Source organism: Rhodamnia argentea, chromosome 6, assembly GCF_020921035.1.
Source record: "Rhodamnia argentea isolate NSW1041297 chromosome 6, ASM2092103v1, whole genome shotgun sequence".
In the NCBI taxonomy this organism is placed as follows: Eukaryota; Viridiplantae; Streptophyta; class Magnoliopsida; order Myrtales; family Myrtaceae; genus Rhodamnia; species Rhodamnia argentea.
The window spans coordinates 5,615,102-5,634,404 of NC_063155.1; the positions used below are offsets into that span (position 1 = coordinate 5,615,102).

A 19,303-nucleotide genomic window follows, 5' to 3' on the forward strand; every position below is an offset into this window, starting at 1 on the left:
GCGAGAGGGAGAGGGAGAGGGAGAGGTGAGACCGGCGACCGAGATGGATGAGTGAGAAATTAGGTCAAAATTGGGCGTTTTGCCTATTTTAACGTCGGACACGCGAGTCCCTCGCGTGTTCGTGGAGTTGACCGCGAGTCCCGACTCGGACACGCGTTGACCGCGTGTCCGAGAAGAGTCCGGCGGCGTCCCGGCGTGTCGGACACGTGTCCAAGTCCGACACGTGTCCGACACGGAAAATATTTGCAAAACAACGAGTCCGTGTAACGTAGGTGAGAACCGCCTCGGACTAGTTTTTAGCCCTTCTTATTATACTTTGATTAAATGTAGATAGATACGTTGCAAATGAGTTTTGAACTTGAGAAGCTTGGGACATTCATCAATGCGTTAATCATTATGGGAGTGTTTTTAAAAAATAATAGAGACATTACTTGAAATAATCCTCTAGTTTAGAGTCAATTCTAAAATTAAAATGGTTCGATTTCGGATCGATTACTAATTTCCAAATCAAGAACCAACTCTAATAGGATATGTTCCAAATTCTTCATTGGAGATCTACCCATTTTAGATTCAACCACCCTCACTTTTGGCATTGTCATAAAATTCTCACACCTTCTATAAAATGATCAATTTTAACCTTAATTTATATAATTCATAACTGAAAGATCTAACCCAATCCCATTAAGATGTTAGCAGCTCGAAAGTCTTTCTAGATAAGATATGTCGCAGTTAGATAACTCGGTATAAACCATTCAGAGGTTTACTCACAATACAGATAGAACTCATACTTCATGAAAGATACTAAGTTAATCACTTTAGCGGTAAATTCTGGACCTGTTAGAGCACTGAACACCAAGTATATGATCAAAATATGTTATAACGTGCGTATGCTGAACAAAATCTGTTATTTCAATTGACGAAATTATTTCGACCAAAAAATTGACGAAATTATACAATTTCGGTCGGCATTCTTACTCGTCTCGATCTGGTTGGGCCGTCAATGCAATAGCCGGATCTGGTCCGTCAAATTTCACGACGAAACCCGGTTGCCGACGCGGCAAAACCTCATTGGCCAGAACCCAGAAACTGACGTGGCCTCACTGGAACACATACGCACAAACGCGCTCCCCCAAATTCCCATTTAACCCCTGTCTTCACCGTCGACCACCACCCCCCTCCCAAAAATTCCGCCACCGCACCTCCTCCTCGGCCACCCTCCAGCATACTCATCCGGACCACCATGCGCGATCCGGGTCGCAACCTCCTCGTCTTTCTCCTCCTCCTCTCTCTCTACCCGCTAGCCCTCACCGCCCGCCCCTTCTTCCTCATACTCTCCCAGGACGACCTAAAGGACGTCTCCGCCGCCTCCCCAGACGAGCTCCTCGACTCCGCCGACTGGGACGAGTTCGGCGACTCCGAGTCCCGCTCCGAGGAGGAGTTGGATCCCGGCTCCTGGCGCCCGATCTTCGAGTCCGACGAGCCCCTCACCGTCGGATCCGACCCGGAGGAGCTCTATTACTCTGGCGTGTCGAAGATGATGGCCGCCGCCAGCTCCGGCGAGGGGCGGCTGATGGAGGAGGCCGTATCGGAGTTCGAGGCCAGCGCCGCCGCGGGCTATGCGCACGCGCAGTCGGCGCTAGGGTTTCTGTACGGCACGGGGCAGATGAGGGATAGGAGCATGGGCAAGGCGTTTCTGTACCACCATTTCGCTGCCGTTGGAGGGAATATGCAGTCTAAGATGGCGCTTGCTTACACTTATATGCGTCAAGATGTGAGTATTAAGCTCCATTGTTTGAATTATATGTCATCATCACCTATAAGCAGATGGTCCATCTTTAATATCAATTCAACAAATACTGCCGTTTGCATTAGCTGTAGATGGTGTTATTAATTTGACGTTAAAGCTTTTGGTGTCTTCATTTCAAAGAGTAGATTACAAGTTGAATTTGTTGTTTGGATGCGAGGCTGATGTGGGTTGCTCGTAACATCTTAAGAGTTAGCTTAGTAGACCCTGTGAAAGTGGCTTTCGATGGACAGGAAGTTCGTAAGCTTTCCCTTGCAATTCTCACTACGATCACGTTTCTGTTATTTAGTAATTCTGGACTTATATGTGGGAAAATGAATTTGTTTATCCATGTGTTGTGGGAAGAATTTGGACACTGAAGAAAGTAGTAGAATTTGTTTTAAGATGGTCGTTTAAGTCGATGAGCTGATCCTCATTCTGATGGCTTTACAGATGTATGAAAAAGCAGTCAAGCTGTATGCCGAGTTAGCAGAGGTAGCTGTAAATAGCTTTTTAATCACGAAGGAGTCTCCTGTTATAGAACCAATTAGAATTCACAATGGAGCTGAGGAGAATAAAGAAGCTCTGAGAAAGTCTCGAGGTGAGGACGATGAGGACTTCCAGATATTGGAGTACCAGGCACAGAAGGGGAATGCAATTGCAATGTACAAAGTGGGGTTGTTCTATTATTTTGGCCTGAGAGGATTGAGGCGAGACCATAAGAAAGCATTGTCATGGTTTCAAAAGGCTGTGGAGAAGGGCGAGCCAAGGTCAATGGAACTTCTTGGGGAGATATATGCTAGGGGAGCTGGAGTTGAGAGGAACTATACAAAGGCTTTTGAGTGGCTAAAGCTTGCCTCCAGACAGCAGCTTTACTCGGCTTATAATGGAATGGGTTATCTATATGTCAAAGGTTACGGAGTGGAAAAGAAGAACTACACTAAGGTAAATTGGATTGATTGTTTCATAAGTGGATTTGTGTTAATACTTCCATTATATGTGAAAATTGGATCTCGGTTACCCTTGGCAAAGATGTTACTATTTGGGAACATTACTGTTACTATTTGGAAACATTAGTGTTACTGCCTCGTCTCATATCCCATGACTGCTTTGACTCTTGTTTCCTCAACACATTCAATGTACTCAAGTTCTTCTCATTAACTCATTAGTTTCTCTCTCTTGGATTACAATGTTGTTTGTTAATTGGAAAATTTTCTATGTTATGACTAAATGTTCTTGGAAAAGACAATTGCATGAATTGCCGACTCAAGGCCTCTAAGCTTTGACTACGAACTTCCCATATGCCCGTTTTATGTTTCCTTTAAATTTGTCTTTCCTCCTACAGTTGGTCTCTGATTCTTGACTTAGCTACATTAGGATAATTGTAGCAGGTGGTGCCAAGCAAATTTTTGTATGTCATCACTAGAATAAGTACTTTGGGAGTTACTATTTATTCGTTGATCACAACATTTCGTGATTGTTTTCTTCTTAATTCATGAAATCCTCATTCCTGTGACTTGATAATCTTTTTCCTAGGCTTGTTCATTTGGTGCATTTGATTCGATTTGGCAAATGAGACATGGGTTCATAAAGAATCAACTTCTGAGCACTAGGTTTTCCTGTGTACATTCACAGTCCTTATTTGTGATGGCTGTGATGAGATCAATTACATATTATTTGCTCCTGACTTATAGTAATTCATTGCAGGCAAAGGAGTACTTTGAGAGGGCTGCTGAAAACAAGGAGGCTGGCGGGCACTATAACCTGGGGGTAATGTATCTTAAAGGCATTGGGGTAAGAAGGGATGTGAAGCTAGCGTGTGAATACTTCATAGTGGCTGCCAATGCAGGCCAACCCAAGGCATTCTACCAGCTAGCAAAAATGTTCCATACAGGTGTAGGGCTCAAGAAAAATCTTGCCCAGGTAGAACCTAAATACTTTGATTTGTGTGTTAGCAACTGTCTATCCTTGCATCATGCATCTATATATATGTAATATACTTTGAAATTTGTGGATATGCATGCATGTGTATCCTATCTTCACTTTTTGCTTAGTAATACGTAAAGATTGCAATGCCATACTTATCCTGTTTTCATATGTAAGGTCATATATCGAGCTGAATATTTGTAAGCTGAATTATATTTTCAGGCTACTACATTGTATAAGCTAGTTGCAGAGAGGGGACCGTGGGGCTCTTTGTCAAGATGGGCCCTTGAATCATATTTAAAAGGCGATGTGGGCAAGGCATTCCTCTTGTACTCGAGGATGGCTGAGTTGGGCTATGAGGTGGCACAAAGTAATGCTGCATGGATTCTTGACAAGTATGGTGAGCGCAGCATGTGCATGGGGGAAGCAGGATTTTGCTCAGATGCAGAACGACACCAACGATCACATTATTTATGGTGGCAAGCTTCTGAGCAAGGCAACGAGCATGCTGCTTTGCTGATCGGAGATGCATACTATTATGGACGGGTATGTATTTCCAATAGATTGACTATAGGAAAGGATAAAAGATAAGTTTGTCTTTAGTGGACTCCTAACCTCTGGATGGAGTAGTTCAGGTCTACGGACCTGGATCTCACTTGAGTTGCCTTGGCTCTAATTGATCCTAATTGTTTTTGTCCTCTCTTAGGGTACCGAAAGAGATTATGAACGTGCAGCAGAGGCTTACATGCATGCGAAATCCCAATCTAATGCACAAGCCATGTTCAATCTTGGTTACATGCATGAACATGGCCAAGGTCTTCCTTTCGATCTTCATTTAGCAAAACGCTATTATGATCAAGCCCTTGAGAATGATCCTGCTGCAAAACTGCCTGTTTCGCTGGCCCTCACAAGCTTATATATACGGAAGAACTACGCAGACAGCTTCCTTGTAATCTCTCTCTCTCTCTCTCTCTCTCTCTGCATTGTTTTTTTTAATTCAGAAAATATGTGTAGGCAAGAGTTATACTGCTTCAAGGAGGATTTCTTGCACCTGTTGGCAAATAGCCATCTTTGGCCCATAATTTTTGGGTTCCATATTAATGGATGGATGTGAAGAATTGCATCTACGCACGTTCATTCTTTATTTTCTGGTTTCCTTCCTATTTTTTCTAGTGCCACTAAATAAGCAAGTCTTGACCCTGGATTCCATGGGAAAGTACCGAAGAGACTTAAATCACTCTGGATTCCGCGGGAAAGTACCGAAGAGACTTAAATCACCTCGTTGATTAACTCTGAAAAATAGTTTGGTATGAGGATCATACCTGTTGAGCTAGTATGTGCTGATAGTTGATTAGGGAGACACAGCTAGCTGATTAATTAATGTTTCTCTTGTTCCTAGGTCTGAGTCTGAATGATTAATATGGTGATTGGCTTCCTTTTCAGGTCAATTTGATTGATTCACTGCCTGAGGCTTATCCGAAGGTGGAAGCGTGGGTAGAAAACGTGATTTTGGAAGAAGGAAATGCCACGATACTCACGCTATTCGTCTGTCTACTTACCGTCTTGTATCTCCGTGAGCGGCAGCGCAGGCATGCCGCGGCAGTCATTGGTGAGGTTGGAGGGCAACGGCAGCCAATTGAGCCTGGTGTTCCTGGACTCAATTGATCGCCGTTGTGACGTCCATTTCCTGTGTCCATGAGGTTCAACGTTAACTCTCGAGGGGGCAGCATGTGGGGTTTTTCATGATGTTTGTACAGCTGATTGTTTTCCTTTTTGTTCATTTAATGGTTGTCAATTTTTGTTTACTGAACATTGTTACGTAGAGAGAGAGAGAGAGAGAGTACATAGGAAGAGAAAACATAAGAAACAAGAGTTTGTCTTTTCTTCTTCATAATTAACACAATTGTATTTTTAAGGTGTCTACTTACAATACAATGCCAATTTCAGCAGTACAAGATAGGAAAGGTCTTTTCAGTTTCTGCCCTTTTTCAGGGTAATGACGAGAGCACGTAGTTTTCCGTTCAACTTTGTACTTAGAAACTTAAAACTGCTGATTTTATTACTTCTAACTATGTACTTATCTTTTTCAAAATTATGAATTTTCTCGACTTTTTGAGCCTTTCAACTCTCGGGAGAGCCCTCACTTTTGCACCGTCTGAGTGCGCCCGATAAATTCGATGACTATTATGCCAGTGTCGTAGGATTTTCACTCAATTTGTTGGCAAAAGCACAGGCACAAAACGGTTGAGATGCGTTAAGATATCGCGCTTATGGTTATTACCATTGCCTCAACAGGGAAGCCTCGACTAAGACCTCAAAATTGCGCTTGTCAAAATGAGCTCCAAGTTCGTGAAGGATCGAGTTGAAAGTAATCCCAACAGGGAGAAAGAAAGGGGAAGAAAACCACAAAAAAAGAGAGTAGAATACGGACATACACCGATAACAGGCATAAGTGGTTCGGATATTTACATCTCTACTTCCTAACTGTACTATTATTGAATAAGATCGAGCCTTTAACCTGCCACCTTGGTGTCGAAAATTCGAAACCGACGGCTTCCCCAAACATCACTTTCATTAAGGTAGTAAGATTTGATACAACAAAAGACCCAGGGTGGGTCTCTGTCGGTATACTCAGTTCCCTTGCTGTCGTCATCTTCACTTAATCCGAGCAACTTGTTCATCCTCCTGTTCAAATCAGAAGCAGAAGGATGGCCATCGAAAAACTTTTCCTACAAAGGAACGACAAGAAAATGGTTTCAAGTTCCATACACCTAGAGTTTTAACCCATCTAGAACAAGATCAGGCATAGCCTAATTAAGAATATGCCGGGTCATTGGGCAAAGAAGAAAATTCCATAACAGCAAAAGACCAAGGTTATAAGCAATTCTAGAACACTAGTCTATCGACATATGCCTACTTCACCTTCTTTATGAAAATATTTTAGTTTACCAAGTAGGATTTTTCTCTTATTTAGTGAAAATACTAAACATTTAAAATACTCTTGCTTTGTAAAAGTGCTATTGGGGTCAGACTTATAGACCTTGCCTGCAAAAGCAGAAAAGGCCAAAAAGAAGGTAGCAGGAAATGTCTGAAAACTCACCAGCAGCATTAACCTATACAAAAATGCAATCCTGGGAGTGAAAATCTCTTGTACTCTCCCTAAGTTAACTTTTTCCTTTTTCCAGTCAAGCTCTCTGCATAGAGAGGGGCCTCGACTGATTAAAGACAACGAGGCCTATTTGTGAAGATAAAACCCTTAATTTTCTTCTCGGGCTAGTTGGTAAACCTTTCACTTACTATTGCTAATAGAAAGTGATAATCAACATAGACGGCTACCAAGGAAATTCTGTTTCACTTCTTTATCATACCCCATCTTCAGCATACAGAAATGCATGCACTCGAGCAGTTGGATCTTCGATAGTCAGCCTAACCCTATATGTCCCAACAGGAGAGAGGAAGTTCTCAGCTTCGCATGGAAATGCTGCCACAACTCGTATCACACACTTAAACTTGGCAGTAACCTGGAAAGTACAAATTTCTGCTTAGGAAGAAGTAAACAGCTTTCTTAGTATGAGTTAACATTTTCCAAAATAACAATAAGTCTCAAGCAGCTCTTCAAAGTGAGGAATCATTTCCAAGTCCCACAAAAAAACCTCATCTAAAGATGTGCGCAAACTAACATGCAACTTGATCTAAATCTTTTTGCTCATCTACACTTAGGTGTACTAGATAATCAGCAATTGGGGCTCCAAGCACAAGGAATTTTTTTTCCCCAATCGATCTGTAGTGCGTACGTGTGCTGAGAAATTTCTTTCTATTTTTTTTTTTTGTGGGGGCAAAGTGCTGAGAAATTGAAGTGTTTCCATAAGAAACAACTAAATCAGAATATCACAACACAGGAAAAGTGCTGCATTGACATCTAGAAAACTATTTAGCAAGATTACACTAGGTAGCACTATGAAAGGATATAATTAATCAATGGTTGAGGGCATGCATAGAAGTAACCATCTCATTATGTAGAATATGATCAGTGATAAAAAGGGAAAAATCAATAGACTATAAATCATTGACACTTCTTCAATTCAACAACCAATTTCTAACTCAGGAGATTGACTCGTCCTAACAGCATTTCAGTGACTAAAGCAGCTAGGTGTCACCTCAAAGTGACTTAAAAGATTCCAGGCAGCTTTCAAAGAATTATATATTCAATATGCAACATTATTCTTCACAAGAGGATTGAACTTATAGAACTGCATAATTTACCTCAGGATAGGTGAGAACATCCCTTAATGTAACAGGCAGCACATGATCATGCTCAACCTCTGATAGAGTTAAAATTCATCAAGATTATGGGTGAACAGTCCTCATAATTACAGAAGCTGTAAAGCGAAAAATTGAAATTCCTGATTCTGATGTACATTGGGAACTTATGTTGATGAACCAAACAAACAGATGCATCCTGGATTAATTTAAACTAAATGAGTTATACCCAAATTAACTAATATGACCATTCTGCAATTCTCTATGGCGACAATACCGCCATTTACTCAAGTGAAAAGATATTTTTGCTTAGGGAAAAGATAAGGTCCTGTTTGGTTTGACTTTAAGTCATTAATTTTGGGGTCATTAAGTGCTAAAATACATGCATCTCTAGGAATTTTAGGTGTTTAACAATTTAGATATGATCTCTAAAAATAAAATGGTGAAAGTTAAAAGCAAAAGCCTCACCAAACACCCACACATCTCTTTTTTTGTCCAGGCCACAAGGGACAAGACAAATTGATTGATGATTATATAATTGCAGACATGTAGAAAACGGTGTAGCAGAATTCCTATCCGAGTGCTGAAGCAGCAGCAGTACTCCAGCAGAGGACTAGACAGTACATCATGAGAGAACAATCTTTCTATGGATGTCAAATAGTGCATGCCTGCAATCCTAAAACAGGGCCGTAGTAACAGTTGACCACATAAAAAGAGATCAAACCTGTAACTGTCGATGGTGCAGGAAAGCAAGACCACGGCATGCGACCCCATTTCTCTGACAATCGTTCTTCATAACACCTGAATTATCCAAGGTAATTGAGGAATTAACCAAAAATCTGCCAAAAGGAAACCTTTAAATTGCCATTTGCTGTGTTGACCTTTGGCAACCCAACACGTAGCGGTCCTCCTTAGGCACATAACGAAGTTTTGTGAAGGGCATCAAGACACCGCGCCAAAGCCCTGCATGGACTTCACAGACGATATTGAGAAAGTTTAACCAAGTGCCAGTCTTCAAGAAACCAAGACCAAGATTTTTGTTGCCTTCACCCAACACCACCGTCAGGACACTCCCAACAGAGGGAAAGGTACAGAGTATGTCTCTAGGCAGTGGCTCTTTTCCCAAATGTAATGGGAGTGGATTGTCCATCTCATCAGTCATCCTGTGTTTTGCAAAGGATGTAAATAACTCTGGTCCAATAGCACAAAAATAATAAATATCTTGTGAGTGATTCCAACATCATTTGATGGCATTAAATCCGCTAATTTGCCCAATTATGTGCAAAGTGAATGCCTTGAAACTAGACCACCGAGACTGGCATACTCTCTTTCTTTATCAGTAATTACGAGCATATTAATTAAAGGAACTGTTCAAACACATCAAGAAATATACATGACGAGCATTTAGTTGATATTTTTTTTCTGGCCAGAAGGTTAAAAAAAATGTTGGCATTTCATCTGTTTGTATAGAAAACTAAACCGAACTGCACATTTACATTTCCACCTCAGAGCTATCGTTATTCAATTCAGCCTCATTGCCAATAACCAAAACTTTAATTTGTTTATTTAATGGCTAAATTTCATGACAATCTGGTCTCTCAAAATACAATGAATGCATAGTAAAGGACTATAAGACCAATAATACAGACAGGAAGGGAACAAAATCCAACATTACAGCTTACAGTTCATCTTCAACAAATGGCAGAAAGACCACAACAGTCTACAAGGGAATAGCACCCTACTATGGATGATCTTCCTCGGGGCACTTAAATGTCTTTCAACCCCCCACAACTATGAAGTTCAAGGTGTTTTACAAGTTTTGAAACTTCAACTTTCATCAACGAAAAGAAAAAAATGAAAAAAGTTGACTCACTTCGTCTGAATTTTTTTACTGGGGGCATCAGTTCCATCCCAAACAAAGATAATCCACTCCTTTTCTGCAACCTCACGTGTGTGAAGAATCTGAAGAAGGTACAGATAAATAGAATGACAGCATTGAAATCACAATATAATGACAAGTCCCTCAAAATTTCCCAAGAAGCTATGACAGTGGCACAAACTTACTGTAACTGACATCCTACACATATTAAATGCTGATAATGACAATGAGATGAGGACACGTTGATTACCTTGCAAATTAGACTCAGGCGTTGACCTTCCTTGATCTCTCTCAAGAATTGGAAATCATTTGGATCTATGAAGCACATGTAGAGTTTGAATAAATCACTTAGAATAACCAGCAAAACCAAGTTTGACAACGCCACAAGTACAGGGTACTATTAGAATGCCCACCAAACAAAAATAATGGATACTTCTACAAACACCAACAACGACTGAGCCTTACCATACTAAAAGGGCTAGGTATATGAATCCTTTTACACTGCAAGTGATTTTGTATCAGATATGTCATAAGATCTAACTTTTTTTAATTTTTATAATTATTTGTCGCCTCTTCTACCTGCTTCACATCTATAACATGACCATCGAGTGTGAAATGCAATGGAAAGTGTTCATATAGTTCTCCAAGAACAAGGATTGAGTAAAAATGGTTAGCATCTGTATTTGCTCTTGAGTAGAACCCACTTAGAATACTCTCTAAATGCTTTCAGCAATACAAAAACGCTTTGTTCTATGGGACCAATACTTGACTACAGGACTTCCAATGCATCCATAGAGTGGAACACTGTGCATCAAGGTGGGGAAGAGCAGTCATGATGTAGAGCTTCTTACATGCAGAATTCTGTTGTCAACAAGTGAAGAATCTTGTACCCATATTTCTCGATTTCTTAAAATATGCCAAATGATGTACTACAGCCAACTTGACAATATCTTCCATCCCAATTTCGAAAGACCATATTTTAAACCATTCACACCAACACATGAAACCTGCACATCAACTTCAGGAAAGTTGCCAAATTCTACTCTCCATGCTGGTCTGAATATGTATAGAAACAAAGTTGAAACGTGAATTATTCTCACCTTCTCTCTGTCCTTGAGAAGAATTTCTCCTCGTATTCAGCATACCAAAGAGAAAACAATCATCATGAACACAAAAGAACAAACTAAGATACATAGCCTTAAGGGATATTACCTGTATTGAGCTGAAAACCAGTAAACCACTTTCTAAGGTCTGCTATGAACTTCTTATCCAGTTCTCTAGTTCGAAATCTTGCAGAAACTTGATAAGGAGTGAAGTCTCCACCACTTACGCCCTCATATAAAGCAAATGAAGAGAATTTCTTATTAAAGAAAGCATATACTTCGCGTTCATGTGTTTTCATCTGCGGAAATGAAAGGAAAGGATCATGCTCTTATAAATGGTATAAAGAATTTCGGCAAAACTGCTTTAACTCAACCTGAAAGACTGTGTATGTCATGGATGAGGAGCTCAAAACATTGTCCCAGACTCGCAGAAGCAAGCTACTTCTAGACTAGATATTTAAGTTAACTACCTAATTATTTCAAGTACATTACATAGCATTTGAAGCAAGTGACAGATGGAAATACCACAACATGAGAGAGCAGGATTATATCTCCTGGTGAGGCACCCATGGGAAGCTTCTCTACACTTTCAGCAAAGAAGTTGACTGAAATTCCAGGATCCGAATAGGATTCATCCGCTATTTTTAGCGAGATAAAGAAATCTGCAAATGAATATGAACATGTCCGATAAACAGACCTGGAAAAATATAGAAACTTCCAAAGTAAAAATAGAAGAAAGTTTTGATGGATAACATGATTACAGGGATCAAGGTGCCTGGAAAAGAAACTAACAATACTAAGCAAGACCTTCATTTTGTGTAATGTACAGTTCTTAAAGAGTCCCAGTGCCACCATAGACTCATCACTGTTGAATGCTGCGCACCATTCGAATACGAGGCTGAACATCACGCCCCCGAGCCCATCGTAATTTGAAGAAAAAGAACGTTGGGTGCGTGCAACCCGTCATCACACGGAACTAGACATACTTACCTTGTTTCCATCCAGAAGCACACAAGTTAATTACTTTGACACATCTTCAAGTACAATCTTTCCAAAATGTTAAAAAAAAAGAGCGAGAAAGGAAGCCCAATTCCATATGAACTTGAATCAAAGTCATAACTATCAAAATAACTGAGCTTAAATCAACTGCCCCTCCTTCCCTAAAACAGAACAAAACAAAGATAGAGCAGACTCATTCCTGGCGCAGCAGGTAAGGTTTACAGCATTACCATGGCAGCTCAGATTCAGGTATAATGCACAAAAATGGAAGAAGAAGAGGCTATATGGAAGGTGAGAGAAGGAGAAAACAGCAAATTCAGAGAAAGAACTGGCTCAGCCGACAACCTTATGTGAGATTTATCATCAACCTACTACCGACCTCACGGTAGCAGCCGTAAGTCCGGCCTTTTTTGTCATCATTGCCAGAAAGAAAGAAAAAAACAGGCAAACCTTCTCTCTCTCTCTCTCTCTCTAGAAACTGCGAAACGAGATGAGCAGGAAAGGGAGAGAGGTTACCGGTTCCTTTGCTTTTCTTGGGGAGGCCGAGCTCGAGAACGACGCCGACCAAGTTCACTCTTTGATTGAGGCAGGAGATGGCGTCCCTCAGCTTCAGGAACTTGTAATCGTCTCTCTCCTCCATCTCTCTCTCTCTCTCTCTCTCTCTCTCTCTCTCTCTCCTGCAACTCCGCTGGGCTAAAACCCTAAATTTGGGGTTTGGCGCACAAAGTTCATCTTTTGAATTTGGTGGGGCGGATGCTTTGCCGAACGGAGGTGGAGGAGGCTGCTTTTTATTTAGGTTAATACGACCAAAAATCGAAACTGATATTGTGATTTATCTTAAATTATTTTTTAACCATAAAAAATTTTGAACTGATATATGTTTGGAAAATTTATCGTAAACTAATATATCTATGATAAAATTACTTTCCGTTAATTTTCGCTAAATTTTTTTGCCAAATTAATAATTTGGATGACACATGACAATTGTCAAATGTACATGTTTGAAGTTTTTACTCTCTATTTATCACTAGAGTATCAGTTTAGGGTTTTTTGTAATATTAATATAATTTTCGTGATATTAATCATTTTATTTAAAGCGCATTTGCTGTAGATAGCTTATAAAAATTACCGAATGGAAAAATATTTTTGAGTCAAATTATTATCAATAATATAATTGTTTTTATTAATTACTTTAAGGGATATCTAAGACTGTCCTTGACCCGTTGGTCCTATCACTAGATACAAATAATGACTTTAAAAATTAAATGAAACTCTTTTTTTATTTATTTATTTGATATGCTTGAATAGCTCACTGGTCTCATAGGACTCTAAACAAGACCTTCTCAAACATTCATTTGAAGGTGTGAAAATGGCATTTTGCGTTGGTGCGACAAGTTCGCGCAGTAAATCGGCTCCCTCACTATGTTCTCGCATGTTTACCGGTGACTCTTATCTTCTAACGGATGGGTATTCACATTTGAGTCTTGATCAGAACAGTGCTTAATATACTAATTTCATAGACTATTCTGACAGAGCTACCATTACTCATTAGCTAATACGGGCCTGCCAAAATGATCAGTCTACACGCCTCCGAACATCAGGCCGAAAAACGCAGTAGCTACCACCAACCTCTTTTACCAGAACGTAATGCTTGGCAGGCCATACATCGTATGAGATCCCATTTCTCAGCTTATAATCATATCCTCTTCTTCCATTTTACTCGCAAAACTTGGGAAATTTATAAATTTACAGAACAGAATGGAATTGCAAACTTATGCTCTTTCTCCATGCCGAATAAACGGACTGTAAGCAAATGGAAGTAGCTTGCTCGAGATCACGCCATGGAATTTTTCTGGCTGCCTTATTGAGACTTCGCTTAACGAGGGCTCCTCCATATTTGCTCGTCGTACTCTGTCCTCGTTTCTTGGGGCCGCTCGTGGTTGCACTTTAGGCACGACGTGTTCCTTCTGTAATTCAAGTAGTCACACCTGCATAAAGCCATGGGCAATTTAGAAAAGGTCATTGTGCAGCCACTAGGACAGGAAGGGGTGTGATACAAGTGGGGAGAGACACTCACGAAGGACATTCCCATTCTCCATAATTTAACTTTCTTTTGGGACGAGGCCCCTGACAGCGCAAGCATTTCCTTTTGCTAGCAAAGTTCATGAAACGGCACCTACAAACAGAGGTAGCATAAAAATTTACGTTCAGATAATAGCTAGAAAAAGGTCCAGACAATCTCTTAATCCCAGACGCGAGAAAGTTTTAAAGAGGGGCACATGATCTGAAGAACTCACTGTGGGCAATTCCAGTCCCCCTTCTTCATTTCCACCTCATCGACACCGACCTTCTCTGGACCCTGAGTTTTGCACTTTAGGCAATTTACATTTCTAGAAAAATTGACATAATTACATCTGCAAAAAAAAAAAAAAATGTGAATGGGTGTCACTCCAGCATATGCATGCAGATGAATCTGAATTACTCACATTTCATTTGCTTAAGCAACCGATGCATCCGAGATCTCATTATCATATAGATGCATTTTGCATAAAACATTTAGGGCAGCAGGGAGAACTAATTCTACACCTACACTTCAGCCATTATTGCTCATTTGCATAGTACGAAAAGCATCCTGAGGAACGTATAAATGAAGCATCAAGATCAAACGATAATTTCAAGAATAGAAAAGGCCGTTACATTTTATGCATAAGGCTGTAGGCAAGTCATTTAAACCCTTACATCTTCAAAATGGAACAAACTAAAAGAAGCTCAATCATGCCACTGGGGTATTCTGAAATTTGCTGCTTTTATATCAGCATTACTTTTCTAGAATGATGATTCTCTTTCCAGAAACACACTGCAAATCGAGGAAGAATTTTTCATAACCTTCGCATTGACCCACTGAGACTTTAAATACATTTTAGGAAATTAAACTCTAACTGGACTTGACATCAACAGCTCTTCACAGCAAGACAAGGAATATCATCATAAACAGAAGGTGGTCTCCGGCTAATATCCTACAGCAGCATGGGATGCCCACATGATTTCCAATGCAATGATGCTTGCTTAGTCGAGAAAATTCCTCTAAAAATCTCAACAATAGTAGGAAACTAAGCAACAATTTTCAGGACATATAACTTATCTTCCACAGAATATGCACACAATACTTAGAATATCTTAAACAGTAAGTGGCCTCATCCAAGATTGCTCACTCATCTACATAAGGTTTAACCGAGAAGCAGAATCCAAGATCACAATCTAACAATACTAACAAAAAGAGTTTATTCATTCCCAACTTGTGCTGACCCATTAAAGATTTTTTCAGTCACTAAACTCATACACGGAAGTTCATTCATGTCCCAACTTATGCTTTCCCAGTTAAACATCTTTTAGTCGCTAAAATCATAAACCCTTCGCCTGTAATGCTTTTACTTCACAGGAAGCATAAAGCACTACAGTGCCCCTATTCTCACGGTAGAGCAACCATGCACATCAATCAAAATCTCTAAGTCAGTGTTAGAAAATAAAAGTAAAGTGATGGGGTATTCACTCACAAGCAAAGAATCTGTCAATAAAAGGAAAGCTCAAATGACAGATACAAACCATGTAAATCAACTAGACCATGTCATAAATCAGATATCATTTTGATTAATACAAAAGATAATAGGCCACATTCAACAAAATACACAGCAGAACAAACAGAAGGACTTACTCTGGGCAGATCCAGTCTCCTTGCTTAATCTCGACATTACTCAAGGCAACTTGTTTGGGGCCATCTTCCTTACATTTTAGGCATCGAATATTTTTAGCAAAGTTCAAGAAATTGCATCTGCCACAAAATGAATGCATAAGTTCCTCAAGAGGAAAAAAACATAAGCAAGCAGTAGATTGAACAGAAAAGGAGGTAATAATGTACCAAGATCTTATCATCTCATCTAACTGAAAAAATTGCTGAAGCTAACACTGTAAGGAAGAATTCTCAAATGATCTCCCTTGATGAGTAGAAGAACAAAAGATGCAGACACCAGATTTGGAAATAAAATGGAAAAGCGGAAGATTGCTGCAGGACTGTCTCAACTGGACATTAAAGTTAGCTTCAGGCTAAATCCACAAGTCAAAAGTCAAAAACCTAATCACAAGCAATGGCTGGCCACAATACTTCCCATTGGAAGTTGCCGATCCCCCAACACACACACACACACACACACACACCAAAAAAAAGGAGTGGAAATGTATGATTCTTATAGAAGAAATTATGCTTATAAATCAAGAGCAAATCCGATTACTAGCCACCCGAATTTTTTTATCCTCACAGAATTCATGACACAAATTCCTCAATATCTGGACAGTGTAAAACTGAAATTATTCACAGCAATCACTTGTGGTGATGCTAATAGTTGATGGAGCAGGGTAGTTTCTTGACAACCAAGCTTGCTCAGCCAAAGATTCATGAAGGACTCTAGAAATATATGGTTCCACGAGTAGATTGGCAAATGTCGGAAAGTAAATCATAAGCTCATATCAAATGAAAACATTTCAATATGATGACATGAGAGTTTTAGGTTTAGCCAGGAAAACTTAAACAAGAGGGAAAGATATGTGCATCATGACCAAGCAAAGAGAAAGATATTAGATCATAGGTTAGAAGTTAAATATTGAACAAGAAGGTTATCTAGCAGCGACTTAACATAAAAAAGGAAGAGCTTTTTTTCCGCTCATGCATAGGCTCACCTAGCAGACTAATTTGCAAGCGCTCAAACTTCAAGAAACGTAGTCCACGTTATATCACAACTTTCAAAGGCATGGAAGCAGTGGTCTCTCGGCTTACTTATCAAAAGAAAGAGAAAACCTAGCCGTAGACCAAGGAAAATATCAAGAAGGCTCTCAACAGTATCAGAAGCAATGGGTTCAGGACTTTCCCCACAGACACTCAAAACACTGCTTAAATTTAGATGCACTGAGACACACAAATAAAGGAATCTGATAATAAATTCTAAAAGTACTTATTGAGATCTCTCCATACAAGCACAAAATATACCTAAAGCAAATACACTGTACTAATCTCAATCTTCTAAACAGACTTACTTGGGACACATCCAGTCACCCCTCTTCATTTCCACATCTTGCGACAAATTATCATTAAAAAAACCAATTGATCGCTTTTCTGCAGGCCGAGCTTTTGTAGCAGGTTTTGGGAGTTCTGGATCAGGGGGTGTCTCACTCAGTTCAACTAACTGAGCAAGCAATTCCCTGGCAGATGATTCAACGAGGTCTCTCCCAGGAGGTTTCTGACCACCTGAAAAAACAAGTGGATCTGTTGCATAGAATAACAATATCCGGACAATATCTACTGTGCGAGCAGCAGCTTCAGATTCCTTGAGTATCACGTAAGCTTTGTCACAAGAGCCTCGCAGATTGCACGCACTGCAGACCTGCGTCAAATCATCTCGGTTAGAATTAAGTAGCTTCCCACATGTAGGCAAAAGAAAAATAAATAGAAATGCAACTAAACTAAGAGCAGGACTTGAGATCGAAAAATAATATCTACATACATCCCCTTCATCGAGTCGCACATAGACTCTCAGCCTTTTCCCCGAGTTGACAGCCTTGCGGAGAAGATTGGGGCATCCATGCTCCACCACTGTTTGAATGTGTTGTAAAGACAGCGATCTGCACAAATAAGGATAAGATCAAGACTCAAAATTATGATAATTGTATTTCAAGGACAGTTTCAACATAACTGTTAAATGCTATGAGCGGCGGCTGATCTCAGCCCGACAACTCCTAAAATCGCTCATTCTTGATATGATTCTAACCATATCTTGGTCATACTTCTATCCCAAACAATCAACAGCATCATGTGTGAAGTTTGTGAGCCTGCTACTAATGATTCAAAACAATCACTCTTCTTGTAGACCTGGTTGCACAGCAATTGAGCATAGTACTAAAGAATTAAAGACTCTGCTCTGCACCAAGTTCGAATCTATAGACTACTCGCTCATCTCCTTATTAAAGTTAATTCCAAACCTTTAGAATTAGGCAAGTCAAAGCCTGTATGTGAGGGCGCGTGTGTTAGAGCGATTGAACATCAGAAAAAGTCATCATCTATCAGCTTAAGCATTCATATGCAATCATTGGTGCCAAAATATAACACACGCTCAATTCTTGAACCTCGTTGAAAATGAGAGCCGATCACCCATATCCGAATACAGTAATCTGATCAGACACGCTACTAAAAGACCTCAAGAAGGAAAGTAGCAACCCCACTTTACCAAAAGAACCAATGAAAACCCCCCAAAAACGTAACGAGCGAAGAGCAGATGGCCACAGTCCAGGGTCTCCTTACTTGAAAATGTCATATCTGTCCCGCGCGAAGCTGAGGCAAGGATCCTTCAACAACCCTAATTGCTTGTAAAGCTCGCCGTCTCCTTCGATGACATCGCCGAACTCTTTTCCAACTGAAACCTCTTCGCTCCCTGCGGGCGGAGGTGACCGCTCGGCGAGGTAACCTTCGATGACATCGCCTAGCTCTTTTCCTACTGAAACCTCTTCGCTCCCTTCGCGCGGAGGTGACCGCCCGGCGAGGTAACCTTTGGCCTTGAGGCGGTCGACGAAGCTCACCCACTCGGGCCAGGGGTGGTGGAGGAGGAGTGGCGCCTGCGGGGCCTCGGAGGCGATGGCTTCGCCGGCGGCGGAGGCGGAACAGTAGCCGCGGAAGCGGAGGGAGTGGCGAGGGAGGGGAGCGTGGGCGCGGAAGAGGGCGGTCCCGAAGAGGAAGAGCTTGGAGGCAGACATTGTTGCGGGCGCTGATGATAGCGAGGAGGACTTCAGAGTGTGTCCATGGATTGAGCTGAGCGGTGGCTTGAGAGGGTTTTTGGTAAGAGGAGGGAGGGTTTATGCCAACGGGCTACAGCAATTATAAGAAAAAATAATTTCCCCTCTTTAAGGTTTTTTTTTATCTTAAAATGGATGTGCCTAAGTTTAATTTTAATGTCGGGCATTTAATTCAAATGTTGTGCGGCCCTATCCCTGTTTTATCGAAGAAAGATAAATACAAAGACTCGACATCCATGTTTCTGGTGGTTATAAAATTTGGATGATCACCGTCGGAATGGTTGTCTAAGATCGATTCTTCCTCTCTCTTCCTCTTCAAGATTTATTTTAGATCGAAGGCTACACACCCACGTTTGTGTTCCACTCCTCAAGCGACCATGATCATTGTATAGCGGACAATCACGATGATGGTAATAGACATCCACATTGACCATTACAATCACATTGATTCTAAATAGCTCATTTTAAATTTTGTTGTAAGTCAAATCCCAACCCGAATTCATCGAAAACTTCTTGATC

General features: G+C 40.6%; 3 protein-coding genes and 1 non-coding gene across 9 annotated transcripts; 1 reads left to right on the forward strand and 3 right to left on the reverse strand.

Annotated features, from left to right (window-relative positions):
* The first annotated feature begins 1,136 nt into the window (after positions 1-1,136).
* LOC115742181 (ERAD-associated E3 ubiquitin-protein ligase component HRD3A) lies at positions 1,137-5,700 on the forward strand. Its single transcript, XM_030676318.2, has 6 exons — positions 1,137-1,771; positions 2,237-2,728; positions 3,491-3,706; positions 3,932-4,255; positions 4,416-4,658; positions 5,153-5,700. Exons 1-6 carry the CDS (start codon positions 1,241-1,243, stop codon positions 5,372-5,374), a joined length of 2,028 nt encoding a protein of 675 aa, XP_030532178.1. The 5' UTR covers positions 1,137-1,240; the 3' UTR covers positions 5,375-5,700.
* A 373-nt stretch (positions 5,701-6,073) lies between these two features.
* LOC115729210 (protection of telomeres protein 1b-like) lies at positions 6,074-12,694 on the reverse strand. 5 transcript variants are annotated; one of them, XM_048280996.1, is made up of 10 exons: positions 12,467-12,483; positions 11,518-11,613; positions 11,061-11,250; positions 10,099-10,163; positions 9,843-9,931; positions 8,851-9,132; positions 8,694-8,770; positions 7,973-8,031; positions 7,078-7,230; positions 6,074-6,438 (listed from the first exon to the last, which is right to left on the reverse strand). In XM_048280996.1, the coding sequence occupies exons 3-10, from the start codon at positions 11,248-11,250 to the stop codon at positions 6,223-6,225; spliced, it is 1,131 nt and encodes a 376-aa protein (XP_048136953.1). In that variant the 5' UTR covers positions 11,518-11,613; positions 12,467-12,483; the 3' UTR covers positions 6,074-6,222. The 5 variants fall into 5 exon arrangements, 4 of the variants coding, with proteins under 4 accessions (XP_048136953.1, XP_048136955.1, XP_030515546.1 ...); XM_030659686.2 differs by having other exon boundaries at positions 6,126-6,438; positions 11,477-11,613; positions 12,467-12,694; XM_030659687.2 differs by having other exon boundaries at positions 6,304-6,438; positions 7,046-7,230; positions 11,477-11,613; positions 12,467-12,694.
* LOC115746264 lies at positions 12,279-12,375 on the reverse strand. The gene has a single exon (XR_004016014.1). It is a non-coding gene; the product is annotated as a small nucleolar RNA snoR113 (small nucleolar RNA).
* Positions 12,695-13,443: 749 nt separating the features above from the next.
* LOC115742205 (zinc finger protein VAR3, chloroplastic) lies at positions 13,444-18,849 on the reverse strand. Of its 2 annotated transcripts, XM_030676356.2 has the most exons (8): positions 18,460-18,849; positions 18,297-18,378; positions 17,503-17,620; positions 17,036-17,382; positions 15,663-15,779; positions 14,248-14,364; positions 14,028-14,126; positions 13,444-13,938 (listed from the first exon to the last, which is right to left on the reverse strand). In XM_030676356.2, the coding sequence occupies exons 1-8, from the start codon at positions 18,743-18,745 to the stop codon at positions 13,827-13,829; spliced, it is 1,278 nt and encodes a 425-aa protein (XP_030532216.1). In that variant the 5' UTR covers positions 18,746-18,849; the 3' UTR covers positions 13,444-13,826. The 2 variants fall into 2 exon arrangements, with proteins under 2 accessions (XP_030532216.1, XP_030532203.1); XM_030676343.2 differs by having other exon boundaries at positions 18,297-18,849.
* Positions 18,850-19,303: the final 454 nt, after the last annotated feature.

Bases quoted from the DNA above. Each gene is read 5' to 3' on its own strand.
- LOC115729210 (XM_030659686.2), bottom strand. From the start codon at position 12,590: ATGGAGGAGAGAGACGATTACAAGTTCCTGAAGCTGAGGGACGCCATC. The intron at 9,932-10,098 runs GTAATCAACGTG...TACCTTCTTCAG, and splicing joins GCCTGAGTCTAATTTGCAAG to ATTCTTCACACACGTGAGGT. The intron at 8,032-8,693 runs GTTTGATCTCTT...TAACTCTATCAG, and splicing joins TGCACCATCGACAGTTACAG to AGGTTGAGCATGATCATGTG.
- LOC115742205 (XM_030676343.2), bottom strand. From the start codon at position 18,745: ATGTCTGCCTCCAAGCTCTTCCTCTTCGGGACCGCCCTCTTCCGCGCC. The intron at 17,383-17,502 runs GTATGTAGATAT...GATTTGACGCAG, and splicing joins TGCGACTCGATGAAGGGGAT to GTCTGCAGTGCGTGCAATCT. The intron at 13,939-14,027 runs GTGAGTGTCTCT...GGCTTTATGCAG, and splicing joins GGAGAATGGGAATGTCCTTC to GTGTGACTACTTGAATTACA.
- LOC115742181 (XM_030676318.2), top strand. From the start codon at position 1,241: ATGCGCGATCCGGGTCGCAACCTCCTCGTCTTTCTCCTCCTCCTCTCT. The intron at 2,729-3,490 runs GTAAATTGGATT...AATTCATTGCAG, and splicing joins AAAAGAAGAACTACACTAAG to GCAAAGGAGTACTTTGAGAG. The intron at 4,256-4,415 runs GTATGTATTTCC...GTCCTCTCTTAG, and splicing joins ATGCATACTATTATGGACGG to GGTACCGAAAGAGATTATGA.